The sequence below is a fragment of the Cetorhinus maximus genome, chromosome 3, assembly GCF_964194155.1.
Source record: "Cetorhinus maximus chromosome 3, sCetMax3.hap1.1, whole genome shotgun sequence".
NCBI classification, from domain to species: Eukaryota; Metazoa; Chordata; class Chondrichthyes; order Lamniformes; family Cetorhinidae; genus Cetorhinus; species Cetorhinus maximus.
The window spans coordinates 38,946,211-38,973,416 of record NC_135881.1 but is presented as its reverse complement, the minus strand read 5'-3'; the positions used below and the strand labels follow the sequence as shown (position 1 = coordinate 38,973,416).

Below are 27,206 nucleotides of genomic sequence, written 5' to 3'. Positions count from 1 at the left end.
AGAGAGGATTGGCTAGTTAACAGGATACAGACAGTAGGCATAAATGGGTCAACTTCAGGTTGGCAAGATGTAATGAGTGGAGTGCCACAGGGATCACTGCTGGAGCTTCAACTATCAATGACTTGGATGTAGGGACCGAATGTATGGTAGCTAAATTTGCTGATGACACAAAGGTAGGCAGGAAAGTAAGTCATGGAAGAAATAAAGTCTACAAATGGATATAGGTAGGTTAAGTGGGCAAAAATTTGCCAGATGGAGTATAAAGTGGGAAAATGTTAACTTGTCCACTTTGGCAGGAAGAATAGAAAAGCAACATATCATCTAAATGGAGAGAGACTGCAGAACTCTGAGGTACAAAGGGATCTGGGTGTCCAGGTACATGAATCACAAAAGGTTAGTATGCAGGTACAGCAAGTGATTAGGAAGGCAAATGGAACATTGTTGTTTATTGCAAGTAGAATGGAATATGAAAGTAGGGAAGCTTTGCTACAGTTGTGCAGGGCATTGGTGAGACCACATCAGGAGTACTGTGTACAGTTTTGCTCTCCTTATTTAATAAAAGATATAACTGCATTAGAAGCAGTTCAGAGAAAGTTCACACAACTGATTCTGGGGTGAAGGGGTTACCATATGAGGAAAGGTTGGATAGGTAGGGCCTATATCCATTGGAGTTTAGAAGAATGGTGATCTTATTGAAACATATAAGATCCTGAGGGGTCTCAACAGGGTGGATGCTGGGAGGATGCTTCCAATTGTGGGAGACTAGGACCAGAGGGCATGGTTTAAAAATAAGGGGTCTCCCAATTAAGACAGAGATGAGAAGAATTTTTTTCTCTCAGAGGGTCATGAGACTATGGAATTCTCTTCCCCAGAGAGTGGCGGAGGCAGGGTCACAATATTTTCAAAGCAAAAGTAGATAGATTCTTGACTAACAAGGGAGATATAAACTTCTCTAATGCACTTGAGAGATAATTTGCACTTTTGTTGGCAATAATGAGAATAAAGCACCATGAAACATTACAACTCCTTTAATATCTTGGAAGGAAATTTGAGAGGAAAGGGGGGAAATTAGAGGAGAAGGATGAAGATGAAGAACAAAATATTGCAGACACTGGAAATCGGAAATAAAAACAGAAAATGCTGGAAAAACTCAGCAGGCCTGGCAGCATCTGTGGAGAGAGAAACAGAGTCAACGTTTTGAGTCCGTCTGACTCTTCTTCGGGGCATGCTTGTTCTGAGACTGGCAGCTCACCATTTAAGGAATCTATAACCCAATGCCACAGGTCACATTCAAGGGCATGGCGTATTGGAGTGCCAGCACATTGTACACATGACACCACTGTTGATGCAGAATGATAATGACACCATAAAAACCTGTAGGCCAGAAGGGGCACTGCTGGAATTCTCATGTGCCCTCCTCACCAACCCCCACCCCCCTCCTCACGTACATTGAGATGATTGGGAGGCGTGTACAACAGACTGATTCCTTATCACCCATTTTGTCCTTGATTGGTCTTTGGAGAATCTTTCACTTACCTCCAATGTAACTACTCTACTAAGAGCCATGTGCATACTTTGAAAATCATTTCTTATTCTTAGAGGCAAGTGAAGAATGACAAAAATAAAATAGAATGGAACACTTCCTTCAACTCTGAAGAGTGCATTCAATTCATTATGGAATTGAATAGCTAGTACAGTTACATTGCAGGAGCTAGTCAACGTGGATTTACATTTTTTTAAATGGGACAAAGTGTATACAACTAGCCTGTGGCTAGTATGTAACACTCCACTTAATCAAAGTCTCAGATCGTGGACAGCCATACTGGTATTATCTTTTTCAGGTCTCTTGACAGCTTCCAAAGGTGCTAAAGAGCAGTGGGCTAATATTGCAAATTATTAGTTAAATGTCAGCTAATCACGATCACGAACCTTCACACGGCTCTGATCTAGATTAGGCTCTTCAACATTTGACTCTGAATATTAAGAATAAATTATAGCACTAAATGTGTTTATTTACATTTTTTGTTTAACACATTTTAATTGCATCCCTTTAGAATACAAATAGTTGTTCCTTTAGGCTGACCAGAAGAAAAACTCTGAGCTTTTTAAATAAAAGACACACCAATATTAAAACCACATCATTCACCAATGTTCCCAAGCTGCAGTTCCTTTCTGAGCATAATACTCAGATCTGTCAGTCGCCACAATGAAAAAGTTTCATGCCCGATGGGCACAGCCCAAACTGACAAAACCATTTCACAAAGGGACTTTTTCAGAAAAACCTGTCAATTTTAACAGGTAGTCCACAACACAGGAATTATATGAACTAATGCCACTTGAATGTTTCCTGACAAGTGTACTCCCACACATGCTGATATAGAATTAAAAGCGGGGCCACAGAAAAAGTATTTGAAATCGCATCTTTCTTCAACTTAACCAAATCCCTTGATTTCTCTTTTACTCCAGTTGAGCACAAATTTTTTTATTAATAGATCATCACAGGTACCTGAGAAGGAAAAATTCAGAATTGATGCCTTGTCATTCTGACCCCACAAGTGTCGTGTTAACATCATTTGTATTGTGATGCTACAGGGAACTACTCAGTTACACTGACTGCTTGGGGATAACAGATCGACAAATAAGCATGGAATTTACTGGCCTGCAATATCACTTCTGTATTCACGGATGGAAAATAGCTGGAAAAAAAATGTAGTTTGTTTTTGAAAACAAATTCAAGAAACAGGTAGGTTTGTTTAGCCTGCTCAGATTCTTACTTCAAAATATTTTGATCCAAGGTTGAACATTTAAGCATTTTTGCAACAGTGCAAGTTTAGCATTTTGCACAAAAAGCAATCCCCATGGTTTCAATTATTTTTTGCAACCATGTTTTCTACAGAGACTACGTCCTCTGCCTGCTCCCTGTCCCCTCCATTTTCCGCTTGTCTGCTGGGACGTTTAATCTGTTATGCTGAGCTAGTTGACCTGCTCCTGCTGATTGTAATCCTATTCTGTATTCCACTCTGAATGACAGCTTTTACTTTCTACTCGTTTCCCATAGCTGCTGGCTCCATTCATCGTTCAGAATTCTTCTACCACCCTTCACTAGACTGAGTTCTGTGGACCAGATTCCTCATCTGCACTGATCCTGTGGATTTGCCTTTCACCATTCCCTGGCTCTCAGTTAACTCTACATGCTTCCTCATCATTCCATTTTGCTGTCCACTGATACTCGACACCTCAATTAGTCCCTGGGCTCAGCTGCCCTCCATGCAGTCTTCAAACCATGACATTGGTTCATTCTATGTTCCAAACTGACTCCACTCGATCTACAAGTCAATTCAATACCACCACAGGAATCCAGGCCTCTCATGTCATTCCCTTGCTGTTCTCCTTTTATAACTAGGATGGACCTACCCTAATCTTTGCCATGCCTTTATAAAGAGAATTCAGTGTTTCTGTTCATGTCTTGTTTCAACTGCTGCTCAAAATCCAATCCCCTTGCTTCTATCTATCTCCCTTTTTTTGTCTCCTCATGACTCCTCTCTTGGACCTGTCTCTACCAAGTCATCCCCTTCAGGTAGTTCAATCATACCAGCTTTCGTTGCTTGCTTTTCAGCCACTTCAAAGCCCCGATAACCACTCCAACCCTTAACTATTTCTCCTCCTTCCTATTCTAAGGCCACTGTGCCAGATTTGAATCCAACTTTGAGATGCCCATAGCTATCCTCTGTGACTCTCAAGACATTCTCCAAAAAGGCCCATCAAGACACTGATCACTTGCTCCTTCCATGCAGCAACCCGAAATGCAATGTCTTCCTCTCTCGCCGACATTCCTGCCCAGGATCTCGACAGGGAAAATATATTGCCAACCTCCTTCCCTTTACACTGATCGTACTTATTAGGGACAATGATTTTTGACAGAGCTCTTTCAAAATATCCCCTAGACTATCTGCTTGGCTCATTAACAAAGTTCTTGCCATCTACTACCTTACTGTAGATGATTACATTAAGATTATAGCTGGGATGGGAATGTGAATCATGAACACTTTGCCCTTTCTGAAGCCTTCCTAATTGGCTTTACTTGCAACTACCTGCCTGCTTAAACCACCATGTCATGAGGTGATGCTGATCACAAATTGCACCTCAGTCTCCTTCCCCTTTCTCCAAGGGGTGCAGATATGAACAGGTTAGATGCATAAATAGTTGAGCTATCCATTTCCAGAGATATCTGAATTACATAAAACCTGGCTTCTCCTCTGCCCAAACTGCTCATGACTCCAGGAGCAGCCCAGAATGCAAAGTTAACCTCCAGCTTCTTTTCAAACTCTTTGGTTAAACCTCTTTTCTTCGCTCCTTTGACTCTCATGCCTGTCATGCTCACACAATACAGACTTGCGAAATTATGGAGAATGGACACTATTTTTAAAACAAAATGGAGTTGAGAGGTCAGGTGCTCTTTTCTTTCCTGTCAACATACATGGAACTACACAATGCACTTAAGTAGTCATCAAAATGCAACAGACTTTTCCTGTGGATTAATGGCTGCATTAATCCAAATAATTACAGAAACTGGTTCAAAATAGACTTGCAGACATTTCGGCATTGGAGTGGAATTCCAAAGAATCGAATGGAAAAAAAACCTATTCGATCACAACAATATATGAATGGGTGAATTCAGACCCTATTGTGTGCCAATGGCCAGGGCATCAGAGACCATTTGTAAGGACAATAAAAAAAGATACGTTGGCCACATGACAGAAACCAGATTTCTGACCAGGAATATTTAATAAGACACATATAAACATAAAAACTAGGAGGAGTAGGTCATTCAATATGATCATGGCTGATCCTCTATCTCAACGTCATATTCCCACTTTCTCTCCATACCCCTTGATGCCCCTAATGTCCAATTTCTTTCTTGAATATGCTCAGTGACCCAGCACCCACAACCTTCTGCCGTAGAGAATTCCACAGGTTCACCAGCCTCTGAGTGAAGAAACTTATCCTCATCTCAGTCCTAAATGGCCTATCCTGTATCCTGAGCTTGTGGCCCCTGGTTCTAGACTCCCCAACCAGGGGAAACATCCTCCCTGCACCTAGTCTGTCTAGCCCTGTTAGAATTTTACACGTTTCAATCAGATCCCCTCTCATTCTTCTAAACTCTAGTGAATACAAAGCCCAGTCGAACCAATCTTTCCTCATACAACAGTCCTGCCATCCCCGATATCAGCCTACTGAACCTTCACTGCACTCCCTCTTTGGCAAGTATATCTACCTCGACTACAGCTCCTCACACCCCGCTTCTTGTAAAGACTCCATCCCATTCTCTCAGTTCCTTCGCCTCCGTCGCATCTGTTCTGATGACGCTACCTTCAAAAACAGCTCCTCTGACATGTCCTCCTTCTTCCTTAACCGAGGTTTTCCACCCACAGTCGTTGACAGGGCCCTTAACCGTGTCCGGCCCATATCCCGCCCATCCGCCCTCACGCCTTCTCCTCCTTCCCAGAAACATGATAGGGTCCCTCTTGTCCTCACTTATTACCCCACCAGCCTCCGCATTCAAAGGATCATCCTCCGCCATTTCCGCCAACTCCAGCATGATGCCACCACCAAACACATCTTCCCTTCACCCCTCCTGACGGCATTCCGTAGGGATCGTTCCCTCCAGGACACCCTGGTCCACTCCTCCATCACCCCCTACTCCTCAACCCCCACTTATGGCACCTCCCCATGCCCACACAGAAGATGCAACACCTGCCCCTTCACTTCCTCTCTCCTCACCGTCCAAGGGCCCAAACACTCCTTTCAAGTGAAGCAGCATTTCACTTGCATTTCCCCTAACTTAGTCTACTGCATTCGTTGCTCCCAATGTGGTCTCCTCTACATTGGAGAGACCAAACGCAAACTGGGCGACCGTTTTGCAGAACACCTGCGGTCTGTCCGCAAGAAAGACCCAAACCTCCCTGTCGCTTGCCATTTTAACACTCCACCCTGTTCTCTTGTCCACATGTCTGTCCTTGGCTTGCTGCATTGTTCCAGTGAAGCCCAACGCAAACTGGAGGAACAGCACCTTATCTTCCGACTAGGCACTTTACAGCCTTCCGAGGTGAATATTGAATTCAACAACTTTAGATCTTAAACTCCCCCTCCCCCCATCCCCACCCCGTTTCTCTCCCACCCCCCCCTTTTTTTTCAATAGTTTATATAGATTCTTCTTTCCCCACCTATTTCCATTATTTTTAAATCTAAAACTAAAACCTTGTTAATCTTTCCACCCCACCCCCACTAGAGCTGTACTTTGAGTGTCCTGTCTTCCATTCTTAATTAGCACTTTTCTTAGACAAATATCACCACCTTCAACACCTCTTTGATCCTTTTGTCTGTGACATCTTTTGATTATCTTCTCCTATCACTGCTTATTTCCACAATCACCACACCCTCAACTTCTCTCTTCCCACCCCCCCCGCCCCCCGCCCCCCCACCTTAAACCAGTTTATATTTCTCCCTTCTCCTAACTATGCTTCAGTTCTGCCGAAGGGCCATGAAGGCTCGAAACGTTAACTGATTTCTTCTCCGCCGATGCTGCCAGACCTGCTGAGTTTTTCCAGGTAATTCTGTTTTTGTTTTGGATTTCCAGCATCCGCAGTAGCTTTTAGCTTTTTGTTTTTATATCTTTTCTTAGGTAGGGAGACCAAAACTGTACGCAATACTCCAGGTGTGGACTCAACAAGGCTTTGTATAATTGCAGTAAGACATCACAGCTTTATGAACTCAAATCCTCTTGCAATGAAGGTCAACATACCATCTGCCTTCCTAATTGCTTGCTGCACCTGCCTGTTTACTTTCATTGACTGGTGCTCAAGGACAACCAGATCCCTTTGTACATCCACATTCCCTAATATATCACCACTTAAATAGTACTCTGCCTTTCTGTTTTTCACATCGAAGTGGATAACTTCACATTTATCCATGTTATACTGCATCTGTCATGTGTTTGCATACACTCACAACTTGTCTAAACAGCCCTGAAGCCTCCTTCCATCCTCCTCACAACTCCGCCCAGCTCTGTGTCATCAGCAAATTTGGAAATATTGCATTTGGTTTCCTCATCCAAATCATTCATATATACCACGAATAGCTGGGGCTCAAGCACTGATCCCTGCGGTACACCACTAGTCACCGCCTGCCATCTGGAAAAAGAACCATTTATTCCCACTCTTTGTTTCCAATTTGTCAACCAATTCTCAATCCGTACCAGATATTACCCCTGATCCCATGTGGTTTAATTTTGCCTACTAGCCTCTCATGAGGGACCTTATCAAAAGCCTTCTTGAAATCCAAATACACCACATCCACTGGTTCTCCCTTATCTATTCTACTAGTTACATCCTCAAAAAACTCCAGTAGATTAGTTAAGCATGATTTTCCTTTCATAAACCCATGCTGACTTTGTCTAATCCCGTTAAGCTTTCCAAGTATTCTGTTACCATGTCTTTATAATAAACTAGCATTTTCCCCACACATTTTTGGAACAACAAGTTAGAGAGCAGCAAGAGATCAGGACACTATCTAAGATCCATCAGAAGGCAGAGAATTTGGGCTTTTACTCATATATTTGAAGAACCAAACCAGGTTTTCGCCACAGGGTTTCGACTGCACCTCGACTGGAGTGAAGCCAGAGAAACCTGCTACTGCACGCAGTAAATCACTGCAAATGCACCTTCATCAACCTCCAATCTCTACTTCTTCAGTGAACCAAAAAGAAGTCACAGGCCTGCAATGTTTCAAGACTTCATCTCAAAAGAAGCAAGTGCGACAGTGAATTTTTGGACTTTTAAGACCTAAATACATGCTACTCCTTTTGTAATCATTACTTTTTCTTGTGTGAGAGACTGTGGAAGAGTGAGCGTGGTTACAATTGCGAATATAGTTTTGGATGTTGAGTAATAAACACCTATCTGTCTTTTATTAAAATTTATGAGAAAACTTGTCATTGGTCTATTCGAAACAGTCACAACATGCAGAGGGTGAAAACACTTTTTGTTCTTTTTAGCACATCTGTCTTCGGTCAGTCAAGAGGTGGAAAAGAGGGAACCATCTCTCCCCTGTCTGTAACACCTCTAAGTGTGAGGGGGTCAACGAGTTTCGCTGTCACTTTAGATTGAGACAATCCATTCAGATGTCCCTGCCACGTGGCTCACCCACCACCTTGCCAACTGAGAAAAATGCACCCCACGCTCCCCAAGGCCCACCCCCCACTCTACTCTGAATCCACGTTTTCTTTACATTCTCTCCCCCCTCTCAAGCCCCATCTGAACACATCCTATCTACGAGACCCACATCTGGCTCTCTTGACCGCATTTCCACTAAATTGCTGCCCACCCAATTTCCCCTCTGGTTCCCATGCTAACTAGAAACACAATAAGCAGAAATAGGTCATTCAGCCCTTCGAGGCTGCTCCGCCATTCAATACGATCATGGCTGATCCTCTACCTCAACATCAAACTCCCACTCTCCCCATACCCCTTGATGCCTTGAGAGTCTAGAAATCTATTTCCTTCTTAAGTATATTCAGTGACTTCACCTCCACAGCCTTCTGTGGTTGGGAATTTCACAGGCTCACCACCCTCTGAGTGAAGAAGTTTCTCCTCATCTCAGTCCTAAATGGTCTATCCTGTGTCCTGAAGTTGTGACCCCTTGTTCCAGTCCCCCCAGCCAAGGGAAACATCATCCCTGCATCCAGTCTGTCCAGCACTGTCAGAATCTTATACGTTTCAATGAGATTCTCTCTCATTCTTCCAGTGAATACAGGCCTAGTTGGCCCAATCTCTCCTCATACGACAATCCTGCCATCCCAGGAATCAGTCTTATGAACCTTTACTGCACTCCCTCTATGGCAAGTATATCCTTTCTTAGGTAAGAACAAAACTGCACACAATACTCCAGGTGTGGTCTCACACAATACAGCTGCAGCAAGACATCCTTGCTCCTGTACTCAAGTCCTCTTGCAATGAAGGCCAACATATCATTTGTCTTCTTCACTGCTCGCTGCACCTGCGTGCTTGCTTTCAGTGGTTGGAGTACAATGACACCCAGGTCCCTTTGCACATCAACATTTCCCAATCTATCACCATTTAAATAATACTCTGGTATTCTGTTTTTCCTACAAAAGTGGATAACTTCACACTTATTCATGTTATACTGCATCTGCCATGTATTTCCCCACTCATTCAACTTGTCTAGATCGGCTAACATTGTAACAGATTGTTTCTCCAAAGGAATTGTTCCACTCGCTTTCAAAATCAGCATCACACATTTGTCAAAAATACCCACCCACAACCCATGGTCCTCGCAAAGTGCCGCCCTATTTCCAACCTTCCGAAGTTTCCTAAACATGTTGTTGCCATTCAAATCTTTCCCATAACTCCACATTGGGTTTCCATCAAGGTGCTTGCGCATCACTACACTGAAACAGCCTTAATCAAAGTCATATGACATCCTCCATGACTGCGATCTTGGCACATTACTCGCCCTCGCCCATCAAGCTTTCTGCAATCTATGAAAGGGTCCAGCCATCCTATCCCGCTCCAGTGCCTTTCCTCCATTTTCTAGTTCAAAGAGACTGCCCTCGCTTTGGTTGAATACGACTGATCCTATCGGGCCCAGAGAATCACCTCAATGGCTTCCTTTTTCACCCTTGTTCCGTTAACTCTGGAGTCTCCCAAGGACCTATCCTTCGCTGCCTCCTCTTCCATGCCTACCTGCTTCCCTTTGGCATCATCCAAAGGCAGCGAGTCAGGTTCCACATGCATCAAGTGCAGCTCTCATCAATTCTCTTAATGCTTTCTGTCTCGCCAGATTAGAGGAGCTACAATTTCCTCTAGTTAAACACAGGAAGACTTTGACCCCTGCCACAAATTCCACAGCGTCTCCTTCCAATTCTATTCCCCTCCCTGGCCAATATCTCAGGTTAAAAAAAAAATAGGATGATTGGTATCACCTTTAACACCTTCTGCAAGCAGTTCAGTTAAAATTTACTAAGACCAGTATGGTGCACCATCAGAAGAGTTGTTCAGATGTCTTGGCCAGCTCCTGTCTTTCTGACAATATCACTAAAAACATATTGTCTATCAATTAATTACATTTCTGGTTGTTAGAACTTGCTGTGTGCAAATTGGCTGCTATGTTTAGCTACATAACTTCATTGACTGTGAAACACTTCAGGTTACCCTGTGTTCATGAAAAGCACTGTCTTTCTTTGTATATAAACATCATAATAAACCAAATATATCGCAGTTTTGTAACTTACTTGCCTAACACTTCATTCAAATTCTGCCATATGTATTTTCAAAATAATGGTATTATGCAAAAAGAAAAAACATACATAAAAACAGAAAACAAAAGTAAAATGCTGCAGGTCCTGAAAATCCAAAATTAAAAAAGAAAATGCTGGAAATGCTTAGCAGGGCAGGGAGCCTGCTGAGAGAGAAACAGCATTAACATTTTGGGTCCATGACCTTTCATCAAAACTGGAAAAAGCTAAAAAATGTTATAGGTTTTAGCTAAGTACAGAGTCAGTGTGGTAATCTCAGGTGCAATACACCTTTAAGAGAATGTGGGCAGATTGACTGTATTACCCAATTGCTGTGTAGCGCGGGCTACAATGTTAATCAGTAATTTAGAATCGGGTCTGGTTGGGGAAGCACACACTGTGTTAGTGCTTTGTTTCTTATGTAAATAAACAGCATGTGCTTCATCTTATATTGGTCTCTGCGTCTGCAGTATATTGTTTGCCAACTCACCCACCAGTAGATAGGCGTGTAACCATGTTCGCTGAGCAAAGCGACTCAATAGAAGGAACATAACAGTCAGTGAAAGGAATGAGGGGAGGAAAGAATAAAAATGAAGGTCCATGATAGGGTGGAAGGCAGGTGAGATTAAACAAAAAGGGGTGGTACTAGATTTTTTTAAAAAGAAACACATGATGAGTCTAGAGTGACTGAAAATGATAATAGCAGAATCATTACTAGCACCTGTTGTTCATAAAGATGGAGGGAGCGATTACGGTCTGAAATTGTTGAACTTAATGTGGGCTCTGGAAGACTGTAGTGTCAAATCAAAAGATGATCTGTTGCTTTTCGAGCTTCCATTGGAACAGCAGAGGAGGCCCAAAAAGGTGAGGTCAATGTAGCAGTGGGACTGAGAATTAAAATACATCAAGTGGAAGTTCAGGGTGATGCTTGCAGACTGAACTGTGGTGTCCTACAAAGTAATCGCCCAATCTTGTTGTTAGGTCCCCTCAATATAGAGGACATCATATTGTGAGCAGTAGATTGAAAGCACAGCTAAATTATTTTGCCTGGAAGGAATGTTTGGGGCCTTAGCCAGTGGGGAAGGAGAAGGTGAAAGCGAAGGCACAGTTTCTTGTGCTGAATATGTCCAGCATTTTCTGTTCCAGCATCTCCAGTACTTTGCTCAAGTGACAACAGATCACGGACTCAAAATAACCAAATGGAGGAAGTTATATTATTGGATTATTCGCAAAGGGTTAAGAACTATATTGTTATGCACATGTATATCCATAATGCCACATCATTCACTGCTGCACTAAAGTAGGGCGCTGAGCAACAATCTCCGCACATAGTGTGCTCTGAGAAATATGTTCGATAAAGTTCCAGCATTTTAGTCTATAAGTGATTATTTTAAACTCCTGGGAACCACAAGGCATGATATATGTTAAAATGCAAAGGCAAACAAGTTAAACACAAAGTAGTTATTTAATAAAATGGTGCAAAAAATGCTCCAATCAGAGTATGATGCAATAAATCATGTCCCCTGTGAAGGTATGCATAATGCATTGATTTTTGATGTATTTGAATTGCACAAATTTTTTCCCAAATTGTTCTCAATGGAATTTCTTGGTGTGGCAGAAATTGCTTAGTCTGCATTCCAGGCTGCTGCTTTTACACTGCTGGACCCACATGCAAACAAATGCTCATGTGATTCTGAAGTTCCCGCCTTGCCCAATAACCTGGGAAGGGTTTTTTTTAGGTCTACATTGAACTATGCTGTTCAGTCTTTGGTGGGCAAATTCTTGGCTGTTGAGGCTGCAATTGCTTCTTCCAGAGGCTATAATTCTGTTAGAGATGTGGCTAACACCGCTGACGAGTTGGCAAAGTAAATGGCGCATCAGCTTCCATCATGCTTGACATGTGTGAGGTCTCATGTACCTCTTTTGTGGAGATACTGATTACTCGTTGCTGCTTATGACAGTCTCCATAAAAAAATGTGAAAAAAAGCAAGATACTGTTTGGGCTGTACATAGAAACGGAACATCTGACTAAAATCAGACAGAAATGCATCACTATCTGTAAACAGTTCAATCACTAATGAGTAACTTAATTCGAAGAGCAATTTAAAAACGCTTATGTCAAGTGTATGAAGCACAATTCTCAGATTATTCAAGGATAAAAATACCTTAAGGATATATCTTCCCAAATCCTAATAAATGCTCCAACTGAAAAGAATCTGATCTGAGAGAAAAAAAGATAAATCTTTTAAAAGTCAAAAAAGCTCCAAATTCAATTTCCTTCCTTTTTCTCTCAGACTCTTTCTTTCCACGGCGTTTGAAGTTAAGTCGAAGAAGGCACCTACACCTCTTTCAACTTCATTAGTTATTTTAACAGAATATAGTTATTTTAACAGAATGTATATTTGTTATTTTTGCATCTAATGCGAATACTTGCATTAAATTTCTTTCATGATCCTTCCCTCCTGCAACCATGTTGACTGCTATTTACCAAGTTTTTATGATACAAATACTCATGTTTAATCTTCTTCATTGATTCCATTATTTTATGGGACATAGGTTACATTTAATGGGTCTGTGGCTGCTGGTGTCTATTTTATTCTCCTTTTTAACTGGGGGACCACATCGGTCTGTTTCCAATTAAGCTCAAAATTGTCAACAGTGCCTTACTAATGTCCTTCCCAGTCTTTCTCAACAACAACTTGTATTGATATAGTGCCTCTAATTTAATAAGTGTGCCAACACACTTCACAGGGGCACTATAAAACAAAATGGGAAGAGACCGCCTAGAGGTGATGTCACTGAACTAGTAGTCCAGAGTTCCAGGCTAATGCCCTGTGAATGAATTCAAATCCCACTACAGCAGCTGATGGAATTTAAATTCAATTAATAAATCTGGAATATAAAGTTGGCCTCAGTAATGGTTATCATGAAACAATCATCAATTGTTGTAAAAATCCATCTGGTTCACTCATGGCCCTGCTATTTCCTTATGTGGTTTTATTCTTTCTTATTTTTCATTCTTTCATGGGATGTGGGCGTCGCTCATAAGGCGAACATTTTTTGCCCAACCTTAATTGCTTTTGAGCTCAGTGGCTTGCTCGGTCATTTCATAGGGCAGTTAAGAGTCAACCACATTGCTGTGGCTCTGGATTCACATGTAGGCCAGGCCAGGTAAGGATGGCAGATTTCCTTTCCTAAAGGGCATCAGTGAACCAGATGAGTTTTTACAACAATCATTGACAGTTTCATGGCACCATTATTAATACTTGCTTTCAATTCCAGATTTTGATTAATTAATTGAATTTAATTTCCACCATCTAATGCTCTGGGGGCATGGACTCAAATCAGCCTGGGCCTTTGGGTTACTAGTCTAGTGACATTACCACTACGCCACCATCTCCCCTGATTGGAGGGGTAGTGAGCGTGGGAGACAGAGTCTGCGAGGAGCTGTCCTCCAATCACAGATTCTGTCTCTCCCATGCCTGCTGCTCCAGCTCCTCCAATCACAGGTTCCCTCCCTCCTGCTCTTGCTTTGCCTCCAATCATAGATTGTGTCTCTGGAGGAGAAGCAGGGCTGGAAGGGAGGGAGGAACTGTGATTGGAACAGTTATTCTGGCTGGTCCTGCTACCGCCATGCAGGAAACTTTCGGCTGCGCCATTGCCAGGTAAAAGGAGGCCGAGGAAAAGCAGCCAAGGGAACAAGAGGGAAGAGGTGGCTAGAAACACAGTAATGAGGCCAGGAGCAGGACCTGGGGGGGTAACTGTCACTCAGCCATGGGTCAGCCCATTTGCACAGTGATGGAGTTCTTGGCTTTTTAGCTTTCCACAGTGACAGACCCTGGATGAGTTTGCAGGATGTCATTTTAAAGACAAGTGAGAAATGCAGAAAATTTACCAAAGCACCGGATAATGGGAGGGTTAGGGTTCTGAATCTGGTGCCATTTTTTAATCTGGTTGTCAGCTTGATGCTGGAGCATTAGTTTGTATGTATTCCCTTCATTGCACAGTTGGACCCTTGGAAGTCAGTATCTTGACATATTCTTGAACTCACTTTAAACAGGAATGTTCAGAGGAAAGAAATTTTGAACTGGCAGAACAAAACTAAAGAATGCTGGAAAGTGATGATTGTTTGCATGTAAGTTATCTTGTGCCAAATAGTTAGAATTTTCATTTTGGAAACAGAGTATATAAGGCTTACTTTTAATAAATTAATATCTTATTTATAAAGTGGGTTTATAGGAAACTGAATACCACACACACACCGGCTTTTGTACTTGTCCTACATATCCAAAGAAAGAAACCCTAAAAAAGATTCAACATAAATACAGAAGGTAATGTCACTATGTGACTGCATCATCAAATAAAGGAGTTAATGAAAATGAAAATGAAAAAGGAGCCCCTGCAAAACAAAAAGTAGGCCTTGAAAAAAATATTTTGACCCCTGACCAGGAGCCAGCGTAGGTCAGTGAGCACAGGGATGGATGGGATTTCATGCGATTTGGGGCTCAGGCTGCAGTGTTTTGGATGATCTCAAAAGTACAGAGGGTAAATTGTGGAAGGCAGGCCAGGAGTGTGTTAGAATAGTCAAGGCTGGAGATAACAAAGGGATGGATGAGGGTGTCAGCAGCATATAAGCTGAGGCAGGAGCAGAGTGGGGCTCAGTTACGAAGATATGTTACGGAAATAGGACATGTCAGTGGTGGCGTGGATATGTGGTCGGAAGCTCATCTCGGGGTCAAATATGACAATAGGGCTCCAAATAGTCGAGTTCAGCCTCAGTTGCCAGAGAGGGGGATGGATAACATCTCTCCTTGGTGAGTTGCTCATATCATGGCCTTTCAGCTGAATTGTGACTTCCATCTTGTTTATATTGAGGGCTACTAGGGATGGGCAACAAATGCTGGCTTTACCAGCAACAGTCTCATCACATGGGAAAATAAAAAATATCAAAATCATTGATTTGACTTTACTGTTGTTTGGAGAGTGCATGTTACTCATGTTTTTCCATGTGAGTGCTTCCAGGGAACAATTATTCCAATTATTGTTATCTTTTATTTTTGGAATCATAGATCAGGATCTGGTTATAGAACAGGACAAGGCCATTCGGCCCATCAAGCCCGTGTTGACTCTCTGCAGAGCCATTTAGTTTGTCCCACCCTCTCCTCTTTTCTCATAGTTCTGCAAATTCTTTCCCTTCGGTTGCTTACCCAATTTCCCTTTGAAAGATACAATTGAATCTGCCTCCAACACACTCTCAGGAAGTCTATGTCAGATCATAATTACATGCTGTAGAGACAAGTTCTTCCTCATGTCACCTTTGGTTCAGGATTTTAGTTGTTCTTTGCTTGCATTAATGTTAGCCCTTTAGAAGTTATATATAGGCTATTTGTAATCCCCAGATCATGTTTAACTTTAATCATTCAGTGGTTGCTATCTTCCAGCGCTCCTAAGATTTATTTCCTTTGCAGTAACTGGATCATTTACAAATATGAGACCAAGATTAGCACTGCTTAGTCAGAAAACAATCATCTGGAGGAGACCACAAGTCATCATGACATTGACAATTTAGAGAATACAAGCAACACATGCAACAGATTGACAAAATCAAATGTGCTAATTGCACAAAATTATGGGAGCTGCGAATTAGTGATCTAAACAAAGTTGATAGCAGCACTGTTCTCTTCAAAGCCCTATATGATTTTGTGGAAATATTCAGATGAAAGGGAGATCAATCTTAAGGTTGACACAAATGAGACATGAACAGTCCATGCCACTTCATTTAGGCAATGTAATTAATGCTGTACTTGATCTAAACAGCACTGTTGTTAATATGGGATAGAAATACCATCTCATAAGATGGTTCTTCTTCTATTACCAGCAACTGTGTTGAATATAGAGGAGTGCTGAAACACTAACTGGCTGCCATTTTTTGAACATGGATGAGCTAAGCATTTACCCCAACCATGCAAGCCATCACTGAAGAAAGTCTGTGGGCTGAGGACCTGGCTGTCTCTGTACATGAATCACAAAGTCAACATGCAGGTAAAGCAAACAATTAGGAAGGCAAATGGAATTTTGCCCTTTATTGCAAGGGAAATGGAGTACAAAGGTTGGCAAATCTTGCTACAACTGTACAGGGCATTGGTGAAACCGCATCTGCAGTACCATGTACAATTTTGGTCTCCTAACTTAAGGAGGAACATACTTGCTTTGGAAGCAGTTCAGAGAAGGTTCGTTAGGCTCATTCCTGGGATGAGGGGTATGTCTTGTAAGGAAGGTTGAGCAGGTTGAGCCCATTCTCACTGGAGTTTAGAAAAAGAGAGAGGTGATCTTATTGAAAATTTAAGAATCTCAGGGGGCTTGATGGAGTAGATGCTGAGAGGGTGTTTCCCCTTGTGTGGGAATCTAGAAGCCATGGCCACTGTTTCAAATTAAGGAATCTCCCATTTAAGATGGAGATGAAGGGGAATTTCTTCTTTCAGAGGGTTGTTCATCTATGGAATTCTCTTCCAGAGTACAGTGGAGGTTGGGTCATCGAATATACTCAAGATTTGAGATTGCCAAGGGAGTGAAGGATTATGGGGGAGTAGGCAGGGCAGTGGAGTTAAAAGCCACAATCTGATCAGCCATGATTTTATTAAATGGCATAGCAGGCTCGAGGAGCTGAATGGCCTACTCCTGTTCCTATTTCTTACGTTCTTATGTCTCCTCAGGCATTGATACCCCTGCCATTCAAATCTACCATTACCACCCCTCTCCTCAAAAAAAAATTTACTCTTCTCCCCTCTGTCCCTGTTAACTATCACCCCATTTCCAACTTCCCTTTCCTCTCTTTAGTCCTTAAACTAGCAGCCACCCCCCCAAATCCAAACCCATCTTTCCCTTCAATTAGACTTTCGCCCCTGCCACAATAGAAACTGTCAAAGTGATATACTACATGACTGTGTCAAAGGTAAACCTTCTATCCTCATCCTGCCTGACTCAGTCTGCAGTCTTTGACAGTGGGCCAACCATCCTCCTTCAACAACTCTCCTCGGTCATCTTGTGGAGTAGGACTGCCCTCACCTAGTTCCAATCTTATCTGGTCAAAGGTAATTGATCTTAAGTGCTAACCCTGTTTCTCTCTCCATAGTTGCTGGTGAGAACTGCTGAGTATTTTCAGCATTTTCAGACATTCAACATCAATGGTATTTTGTTTTCCATTCTGATCAATACTTGATAATTCCAACACTTTCCTGGCCAGCATTACATCTCCCAACCTCTATGACCTTGACTCATCTAAAGCTCTGCTGACCGTATCCAAACTCATCCTAAGTTCCGTTCATCTATCACTCACTCCAGTGTTACAATGACCTACATTTGTTCATGGCCCAGCAACACCTTAAATTTAAAATTCTCACCTCTGTTTTCAAACAAATTCATTGCCTCATCCCTCCACATTTTGCAACCTGCTCCAGTCTTACAATCCATTGTGATCTCTGTGTTCACTCAAATCTGGCCTCTTGCACATTCCCCTATTTTAAATCCTCAACCACTGATGGCTGTGTCTTCAGTTGCCTGGGCCCTAAGCTCTGGAATTCCCTCCCTATACCTGTTTGCCTCTCTACCTCACTCTTTCATTCTTTAAAATCTATTTCTTTGACCAAGCTTTAGGTCATCTTCCCCAACAATTCCTTATGTGGCTCAGTCTAAAATTTCTATTTGGTATCGCTCCTGTGAAGCACATTACCATCTTAAAGATACCATATAAGTCATTGCTGCCATTGTTGGGATTAGTAAGTGATAGTTAAAAGTTGCGTGGGGTAGAAAATATCCACGCCCAACAGGATCAGAACTGTGACAGTGCATCTCAGCTTGTGCATTTTTTTCTTGATAGCCAACACAGGACCATATTAATACTTGAGCTTTTCAGAACAGAAGGGGATTTAAATTCATTCAGCATTTCAGATTTCTGTTCTGGCAATTGGGCTTCTAGAGATCTGCAATGTCTCATATTAACAAAATGTGAAAATAATGAGGTGCAAACACAGTACTGTACTCACCAAGTTTCAGTAATACACTAGAAATCACTACATTCTATCTCTAACCACTTAATAATCTTCAGTTAACTTATTAAAAGAAACCTGTGCCTTGTTGCTTTCTGTTGAGGATCACTGAAGTAAAACGCTTTCTAATTTCTGCATTCCTCTCTCACAGTTTCTTGCTCAATATTTTTCTTCTGAGGGAAATAGTTGGGTACAATTCAACATGCAGCAGCATTCACACGCTTCATTGAAGTAACTGGGCAAGTAGCTTTGTGGTCTATTCGTCAATAGAAACCATTTCCTAAGAGTGGTATGAGAAGCATCATTCATGCCAATCACTCTCTAGTGAGAAACAGCAGAGAACAACTTAGATCCTATTTCCACCCTAGCAAAATTAGGAATTCAGTGCAGAAGCTAGAGTATTTCTGGTCTGAATGATACCATGCCACAGGTGTCTGTGAATTTAACCACTGAATCTGAACAGCACTTACCATTTGCTTTTCTCACATATTGTTCAAAGTTAGTTCATAAATTGTACGCTGTTTCTGCCCCATACCTTTGAAATGTTATTGTGCAGATATGATGGAGGAAGTTTGGAAATAAACTAATGTTGCCCTTAACAAAACTAATATTCTAGGAACCAACTTACATTGAAAAATGATACTCGCTGATGCACAAGCATATTTTATAACAACTGGTTATGAGCTAGCAACATTTGGATTTCAAATGAAATAAGTTCCCACTTGCACAATAATTGTTAACATTGCTTGCAACCCTAACGCTGGAAATGTTTAAAACATTTAATAAAACAAGTTAGAGAGTGCATATGCGGTAGCAGCAGGGTTCAAGTCCCACACCAGGACTTGCTGGCCATGGAAGGAGCATTTATGACACAGTTCAATGGGCTGATAATCAGCCCAGGAATCCTTCCACCACCTCCCCACTCTTCCCCAAAAGGAAAAGTGTGAAGATGCACTTTAAAAGAAAATCTAATATTGGACAAGTTAAACTAATTATTTATTGCACTGTAGACCCTACTTTCTTTGGTGCATTTTAGATTCTGTAACCTTAAACGAGAAGGCACCTAATGAAGATGCTCAGAAACAAAGGAAGCAGATAGGAGCCAGTGGAATGCAGCACCAAAGGTTTACATTTTCTTCCTTCAATACAGAATGCAAAGAAGTTCAGAAGTGAGAGTTTAAAACCAGGATTCAATGTTAGACATTTAAAGTTGGAGGAAGGAGTTTTAAAACCACTCACATTCTTTTTCCAATAACCAACAAAAAACATTACTTTGGAATAGTTTGTTGCAATGGTGCAACGCTGTCAACCAACTGTGCCAGTACCTTTTGATCACGCTATGAAATCAGAAATACATCGGCTCGTCACAAACACATTTTCCCGGGGTTGCAGATATTATCCAAAAAAATAACTGCATATATTCATGTTACAGAGGGAGAGCCATTGAGACATTTACACTTCAAAACTGCATCTGGGAATTCATTATTTCTTCACATACTTAAAATCCTTCATTTTATTTGCCATGTTGGTAACAGCCAAGATTTTGCAGCACATAACTAGAATATGTAATTTAAGCATGTGACCAAAATAATTCATTTTCAAAGCATTATTTGTAGCTGTCTGGGGAGGAAGCAGTCAGCAGTGGTCTTTAGTTTCTACAAGCCCAATACATATTCATAATAAGTACATGGATACTACCTCAATTAGCAAAAAATTACATCGGTTGCAGCAATTTTCCAAGTCTTAGTACAACTAATAGTCAATTGCCCTGGGCAGAAATAATAATTATGGGTCATAATTACTGAATTACATGTCATCAACAGCAAATGTGCTAGTTCAGTAATAAAATTATGTTGTAACACATGAAGTATTCAATGCACAGATAGATCTTCAAAGTACAAAAATACCAAAGCAATAGTTTAAGAAGGAACTATTTAAGAAAAGATAAAATTGAAGTAACAATTTGTAATCATGTAGCCATTACAGAAATAGGCCATTCAGCCCAAGAGGCCTGTGCCAGAGCTAATGCTCCACAGGATACTCCTTCAATTCCTCTTATTCTAACCCTATTACTTCATCCTTCCTTTCTCCCTCATTCAAAGTATCTGGCTTCCCATTAAGTGCATCTGTGCTATTTGCCTCAAGTCTTCCATGTGGTAGCAAGTTCCACATTCTACGTTCTTTTCATTCTCTGAGTAAAGTCTTTGCACTTGTTTCTGGATTGATCAGTGACTATCTTATATTTATGACCCCTAGTTTTGAACTCCCCCACAAGGTGAAACATCTCTGTTATATAGAAGTTTTGACATTGTTTCTCACAGTTCAGGCATCACATTCCAAAATGCCAAAAGTATACAAGACATCAAATGAAGTAATTTCAAGTCAATTGTCAGTAAATCTTGGCAGTGAGGGAAGTCCTCAGATTGTCAAAGAACCGTAAATTGACAAGTATCTGGTAATCTCCTCATGCCCTTCACGAAAGCAAATTAACTCCAGGCGATTGGTGCTATTTAGTTTTTAAACTTTGTTGCCTTAAAGACACAGGTTCTCTTAAACATAGGTCACATTTGTAGAAAATAGTTGGTGCATTACAAGTCATAACATTGCTGCCATCATAAAAGTGTTACATCAGTCTTACCATGACCAATGTCACAGGAAATGTGCCAGTAGCAATAAATAAATGAACAAAAAAAGTTAAACCATTTGGGAAATTTAGCCAGTAGGCAACTTAAAACATCAATGCAGTAATATCCTGTAACCAGCCTTGAAGTCAGAATGATTTTCTTCATCAACAAGTTTTTTTCTCTGTGAATTGTCACATAAAGGACTAGTTAAATGTCAGGGTTCTAGTTGCTTATTTCAGGAATAAAGGCGTCTTAGTGCTCCCAGGAATTCATTATTACTCCGATTTCACCAGTCTTATGGCCACATTCATATATATTTTCATGGTCTGTTATTCACATTTGGACCATCACACCTTGGGGTACATTTCAAAATGGGGGGAGGGGTGTAGCGTGGGAGGCTGTTGGTTAGTGAAGACAGGGAATATTTTGGTGCCAACATGTGATGTATTTATAAGACAGATCTATGTGACGCTTTGTAATTCCCTGGGCATCTGGTATGGTGAATGTTGTTCCTCTTATACAGAAGGAGATTTAACAGCACCAGCAGCACCAAAAATTGTACATGTTCAATCTTTTTTTAAAAACCACCTCACATGACTTTCTTTCTGGACATCAGATCTGAATGTTAGATAACGTTATTATACGAGGGCAAGCATTGCCACTGCAAGCAACATTGCTCAGTTTTGTTTTTAAAGCTATATTTTTTCCATTTGATTTCTCCTCACCAGTCTTTCTCCCGAAACCTTCCAGTCGTGCTAAGGATACAATTCACAGATGCTCGGCATCTGTCATCCATATGTGCAAATCCCAGCAAAAATCGTTAGGCAGAGATTAGGAGCAGAAATTTAAACCAGATTCAGATCAGCTATGGTCACAATGAATGACAGGACAGGTTTGAGAGAATGAATGGCCTACTCCTGTCCCTGTATCTTGCTGTATTCTTTGCTTTCAGATATCAGAGGATGACACATGACAATATGATTCAAATGAATGGCATGCAAAGGGGGAAATAAAAATATGCAAGACAAAAGAAAATCAGTAAACTTTAAAAGTAAGTCAAACAATAGTTGCAGGATGATATTACTATTATTATACAAAGGCACAGGCCTATTATTCAAAGTCTTCTAGCATTAGTTAATGTGCATATAAAAAGACTTACTTGTTCGAAGTACAGAGGGTGTGACCTCAATTTCACTTGATGCTTGATAAGGTTGAAACGCAGACAAGGAGTTAGGTGCAGACTCACTGCCAAATATCTCTGGGCTTTGAGTGCCAGTTGAACTAGCACTAGTACCATCGCCACCATGATGGGGTTCTTGTTCTTCAAAGATGGCAACAAGCTGTAGAGGAAAAAAACTGAGTTAACAATAAAAGTATTGTGTTGCCTTTAATGCATCTTTAAGTACTTGTGTACCCGAGGTCACCAGCAGGTATCCATCAAGTACCTTGTCTTCAACGGTTGCCGAAACCATACTACTGATTTATGGCAGCATTTGCTTTATTGTTTCATTGCAAAATGTAGCAATTATAACACAAATATTTCACCAATAATATTGCAATTACAACTTATTCAGGAAACGGATTGAATTGTAATTTAATATCAGTTACGGAACATTTGTGTTGTAACTTTTCTGTTATTGCAATGAAGCACACCATCAAATAATTGCATTTTTGTCAAGTGCTCAAGCATGTTTTTGTCGCAATTTTTGTAGATCGATTTTAAATAATGCCCAATTATAAGTAAATAATAATCAGTCTCACTAATTATATAATAAAAATGATCCATGAGGTAAGTCCATTTGGTCCATCATAATCATCAATAAACTGAGGGATGGGGGTGAGGTGGAGGGGGCTGAAGTAACAATGAACCGAACTAAAATGAAAACAATTCATTCCAAAATCTCAACTATTTGTAAATTTCTAACCTCTGCCTTGCAGCCAATAAAATTCAGCTGAAAAGACTCAAATAGAACTCCTGCACAGTGTGTCAAAAACCTTGTTGGCAGTTAGCCATAACTTCAATGATTCCATCATTATTTCGTACAGCAATAATTATCACTGAAGTTATAGAGAGGACAGGTAGTAGTTTCTCAATAAAGACCAAATTTTCAATCTGATTTAATCAAGTCTGCTAAACTGTATGAATTACCAATGTGATGACTGCAGGGTTAGTCCTCATTTTCATAAATGCACTTCAAATGAAACCAGTAACTTATCCATTGAATGAACAGCAGCACTCTACGAGCAGGGCAGTTGTCCTATAGTGCTCAAATTGATGTAAAACTGGTTTGAATTCACAGAGATGCAAAAACGTACAGGGTAACAAACCAAATAGATGTCAGCTTGGTATTGGCCCTAGCACAAAACAGCTCAAGGATGTAATGCACACCACTTGACTAAAGGAAGGACTCCAACCACTGCAAGTGCAGTTAAAAGATATATCCATACAGTGCACTGGACCACCAGTGAAGTGTTGAATGTGCGCCAACAGCACAGTAAGCAGTTTACGAACATTAAACATTTCACTGGTATTCTGACACTGGCAAGCCGATTACTGCACCTGTGTTTCAGTGTGCATCTAAATAGCAGCGTAAGTCTGTCACTCTGAAAACAGCAGCTTGGCTTCCAGTCAACCAGAAAAAAATGTTTGCATTGCCTACTTCTCTAACAGCACTGCCCAAAACAGCTCTGCATTAATCGAGATACACATGTCCACAAAGCTCTTGGCCAGCATTTAGGAATTAAATTGCTCAAGAGAGTGAGAAAGAGAATATTTCTGCTCTCTAAACAATTCAGCAGCACGACCTGAAAAGAGGCGAGGAGAACCCTGAGCACTTTTTAAGTCAGGTTGTATACCACACTGCATTTACACCCCATGCAGTGTGTTTGGTTTCTTGCGTCAGGGTTGAAACCCAACTCCAGATTCCCACAGCGCATTTGGCTTTCAGCAGAAATTACTTATACAACACTAATCTTAATGTAAACGTGGCCCCATGAACAAATACACAAACCTATTCCTCAATTTCAGAACAGTACAACTGGGTCATATACTGCTAGGTCCCAATAAGACAAAGCAGGGCAGTAGAAAATCAACTTGAAACCACCATTTTAAAAAACATCTTCAGCCGGAATAAGAAAATTAAGATGTTTTGCATGAAGTGTTTTCTTCCTATGCAGCAATTAGAATGTATGCCCAACTAGAACTTGGGAACAATTAGAGTACCCGCTCTTATTCAAATTCAGATTCTGAAGCTCAGGTCCAGCACCCTGGAGTTGGTTCCTGGTAATTTTTGTGGTTATTTTGCTGTGGACTGGCAGAAAACTAGCAACACTAGTCTATACAAAGAAAACCTAAAGGGATACCTCAGGAACTGAATTGCAGGCAGACCAGTACAGAGGTTGCTCTAGTTTGGAAAATCTCAGGAGTTGCCTGACTAGATCTGAAGCTGCTTAAGGTTAATGCAAGGAAGTGGCCAATGCTGTCTATGATCTCAGCAAATGCTTTTACCCAGCTTATGGACTGAATCAGTGAGACACGAGGCCTACAAAATTGTATACATTTCCCTTGTGATTTAAACTTAATGCTTAATTCCATTGAATCACGAGCTGCTACACCAGCGCAGTGCCCAAAGCCATTAATGCCACCACCGCTTTGAATTTTGACTCATTTTCCCTCCTCCCATTATTTGTGTCAAGCACAGCTTCTTAAAGGGCTTCTACAGTCCCTGAACGTAAACATCTCCTTTCATGCATCCCTTTTGATCTTGTAAAAGTTGGCAAGCATCCAACTGCTTAACAGTATTAGCATTTCCCCATTAACGTTTAAGCGTGTCCTTGATGAGAAACTTTATGGGATTTAGAATATACAAAGGCTGGTTGAAATATAGCAATTGCAAGGGTATTGTGAGCGTAACCAGCCATTGTGTCAGTGGCTCCAGACTAAAGCTTTGTTCTGAACTTCCCTATTCGTTGTAAGTTTCACAAAAATTAAATAAAAGACTTCATGTTCATTTGCTTAACTATGAGGGTGCCAGTTAATCTTCCTTGAGAGGTAGCATTAAAAGTTATGTTTACCTCGTAAAAAAATCAGACTTTCCCCTCCGGGAGGGTGGAATTCAAGCATAGTTTCCATCAAGTTAGACAAGATACATTTTCTTAAAATCTGAATTTACACTTAGTTGCATCTTATCGCCATCACCACCAGTGCCCCATCTACATCCACAACCCCACTTCTGCCATGTTGCTCTTTTTTAAACATCAATGCATTGAAAGGCAGGCACTGGTGAAAGAGTTCTGACATTTTTTCAATAGTTTGTAGGAAACAAAATCTTGTATTTGTATGGTGCCTCTAACATACAAAACCAAGTCCAAGGCATGTCACAGGAGTCACTGGAACCAAAGGAGGAGACTTTTAGGAGGGGTGACCAAAAGATTGGTCAAAGAGGTGGATTTTATGGAGGGCTGTAAAGATAGATAGGGAGGTGGAGAGGTAGAAGGGTTGGGGAAGGAAATTCCAAAAGCTGCATATCGTGACACCACTGCTCCCCATCAGAATGGAGATAATTGATGAATTCTCTCATCAATCATACCTGGAGTCTGCGCTGCTGCAAGTGAATGGGGTTGATTTGATGCATATACAGGCCTGGAATTTTGCAGGGGTTTTGGACAGCAAACTGTCAGCATTTGCCGTCATCACCCCTCCATATCTGGCCCCAACCACTGGATTTAGCGAAGGCGCAGATTAATACAGGGCTCTTGAAGTTGCGCTCTCCCATTCGCTGCTCTACCAAAGAATGCTCCCCCCTCCCTCATCCCCCCGACTGAGTCAGCAGTCTGTAAAATCAATTGATTGGAAAAGAAATTCTCCTTTTGTGCTCTTTAAAGACATGGCTGAAACACACATTTGCAACCTTCCTCAGCAAGTATCGAGTGGATGATCCATCTCCACCTCCTTCTGCGGTCACTAGCATCACAGATGTCAATCTTGAATCAATTTGATTCACTTCACATGATGTCAAGAAATGACTGAAAGCCCTGGATGCAGCAAAGGCAATCGGCCCTGACAACAGTCTGGCTGCAGTATTGAAAACTTGTGCTCCAGACTAGCTCCAAAGCAAGCTGTGCCCCTAGCCAAGCTGTTCCAGTACAGCTGTAACAGGAGCATCTACCCAACAATCTGGAAAATTGCCCAGGTATGCCCTGTCTGCAAAAAACTGGACAAATCCAAACTAGCATCAGTCTGCTCCCATTCATCAATAAAGTAATGGAAGATGTCATTGACAGTGCTATCAAGCAGCATTTACTCTGTAATAACCTGCTCACCGGTACACAGTTAGGTTCCATTAAGGCCACTCAGCTCCACAATCCTTTAAAGCATTTGTCCAAAATATGGACAAAAGAGCTGAATTCAAGAAGTGAGGTGAAAGTAATTGCCCTCGATACCAAAGCAGCATTTGACCAAATGTGGCATCAAGGAGCCAGAGAAAAATTGAAGTTAATGGGAATCAGGAGGAAAACTCTCCACTGGTTTGAGTCATACCGAGCACAAAGGAAAATGGTTGTGGTTGGAGGCAGCCAGTCACCTCAGCCCCAGGACATCACTGCAGGAGTTCCTCAGGATAGTGTCCTCAGCCCAACCATCTTCAGCTGCTTCATCAATGACCTTCCTTCCACCATAAGGTCAGAAGTGGGGATTTTCGTTGATGATTGCACCATGCTCCATACCATTCCCAACTCCTCAGGTACTGGACTGCCCGCATGCAGCAAGACCTGGATAACATTCAAGCTCGGGCTGATAAGTGGAAGGTAACATTTGCGCCACACAAGTGCCAGGCAATGACCACCTCCAAGAAGTGAGAATCTAACCATCTCCTCTTGATATTCAATAGCATTACCATCACTGAATCACCCACTATCAACTTAAATATATCAGACAGATAAATAATGCAGCTACAAGAGGTCAGAGGCTGGGAATTCTGTAGCAAGGAACTCATCTAACTTTCCAAAGCCTGACACAATCTACAAGGCACAAGTCAGTGTTTCATGAAATACTCTCCATTTGCTTGGATGAGGGCAGCTCCAACAACACTCAACAAGCTCAACACCATCCAGAGCAAAACAGCCTGCTTGACTGGCATCCCATCCAGCATTGGCGCACAGTGATAGCAGTGTGCATCATCTACAAGACACACCACAGCACTCGTCAAAACATCTTCCAAACTAGCG

General features: G+C 41.4%; 1 protein-coding gene across 7 annotated transcripts in view; it reads right to left on the bottom strand.

The window, feature by feature from the left end:
• The window catches only part of pard3aa (par-3 family cell polarity regulator alpha, a), an 815,271-nt gene that overhangs the window by 445,892 nt on the left and 342,173 nt on the right, over positions 1-27,206 (bottom strand). For all 7 annotated transcript variants that reach the window (XM_078537538.1, XM_078537552.1, XM_078537545.1 and 4 more), the window contains exon 3: positions 22,141-22,321. In XM_078537538.1, coding sequence (XP_078393664.1) covers positions 22,141-22,321 — 181 coding nt within the window. The remainder of the gene's footprint in view (positions 1-22,140; positions 22,322-27,206) is intronic.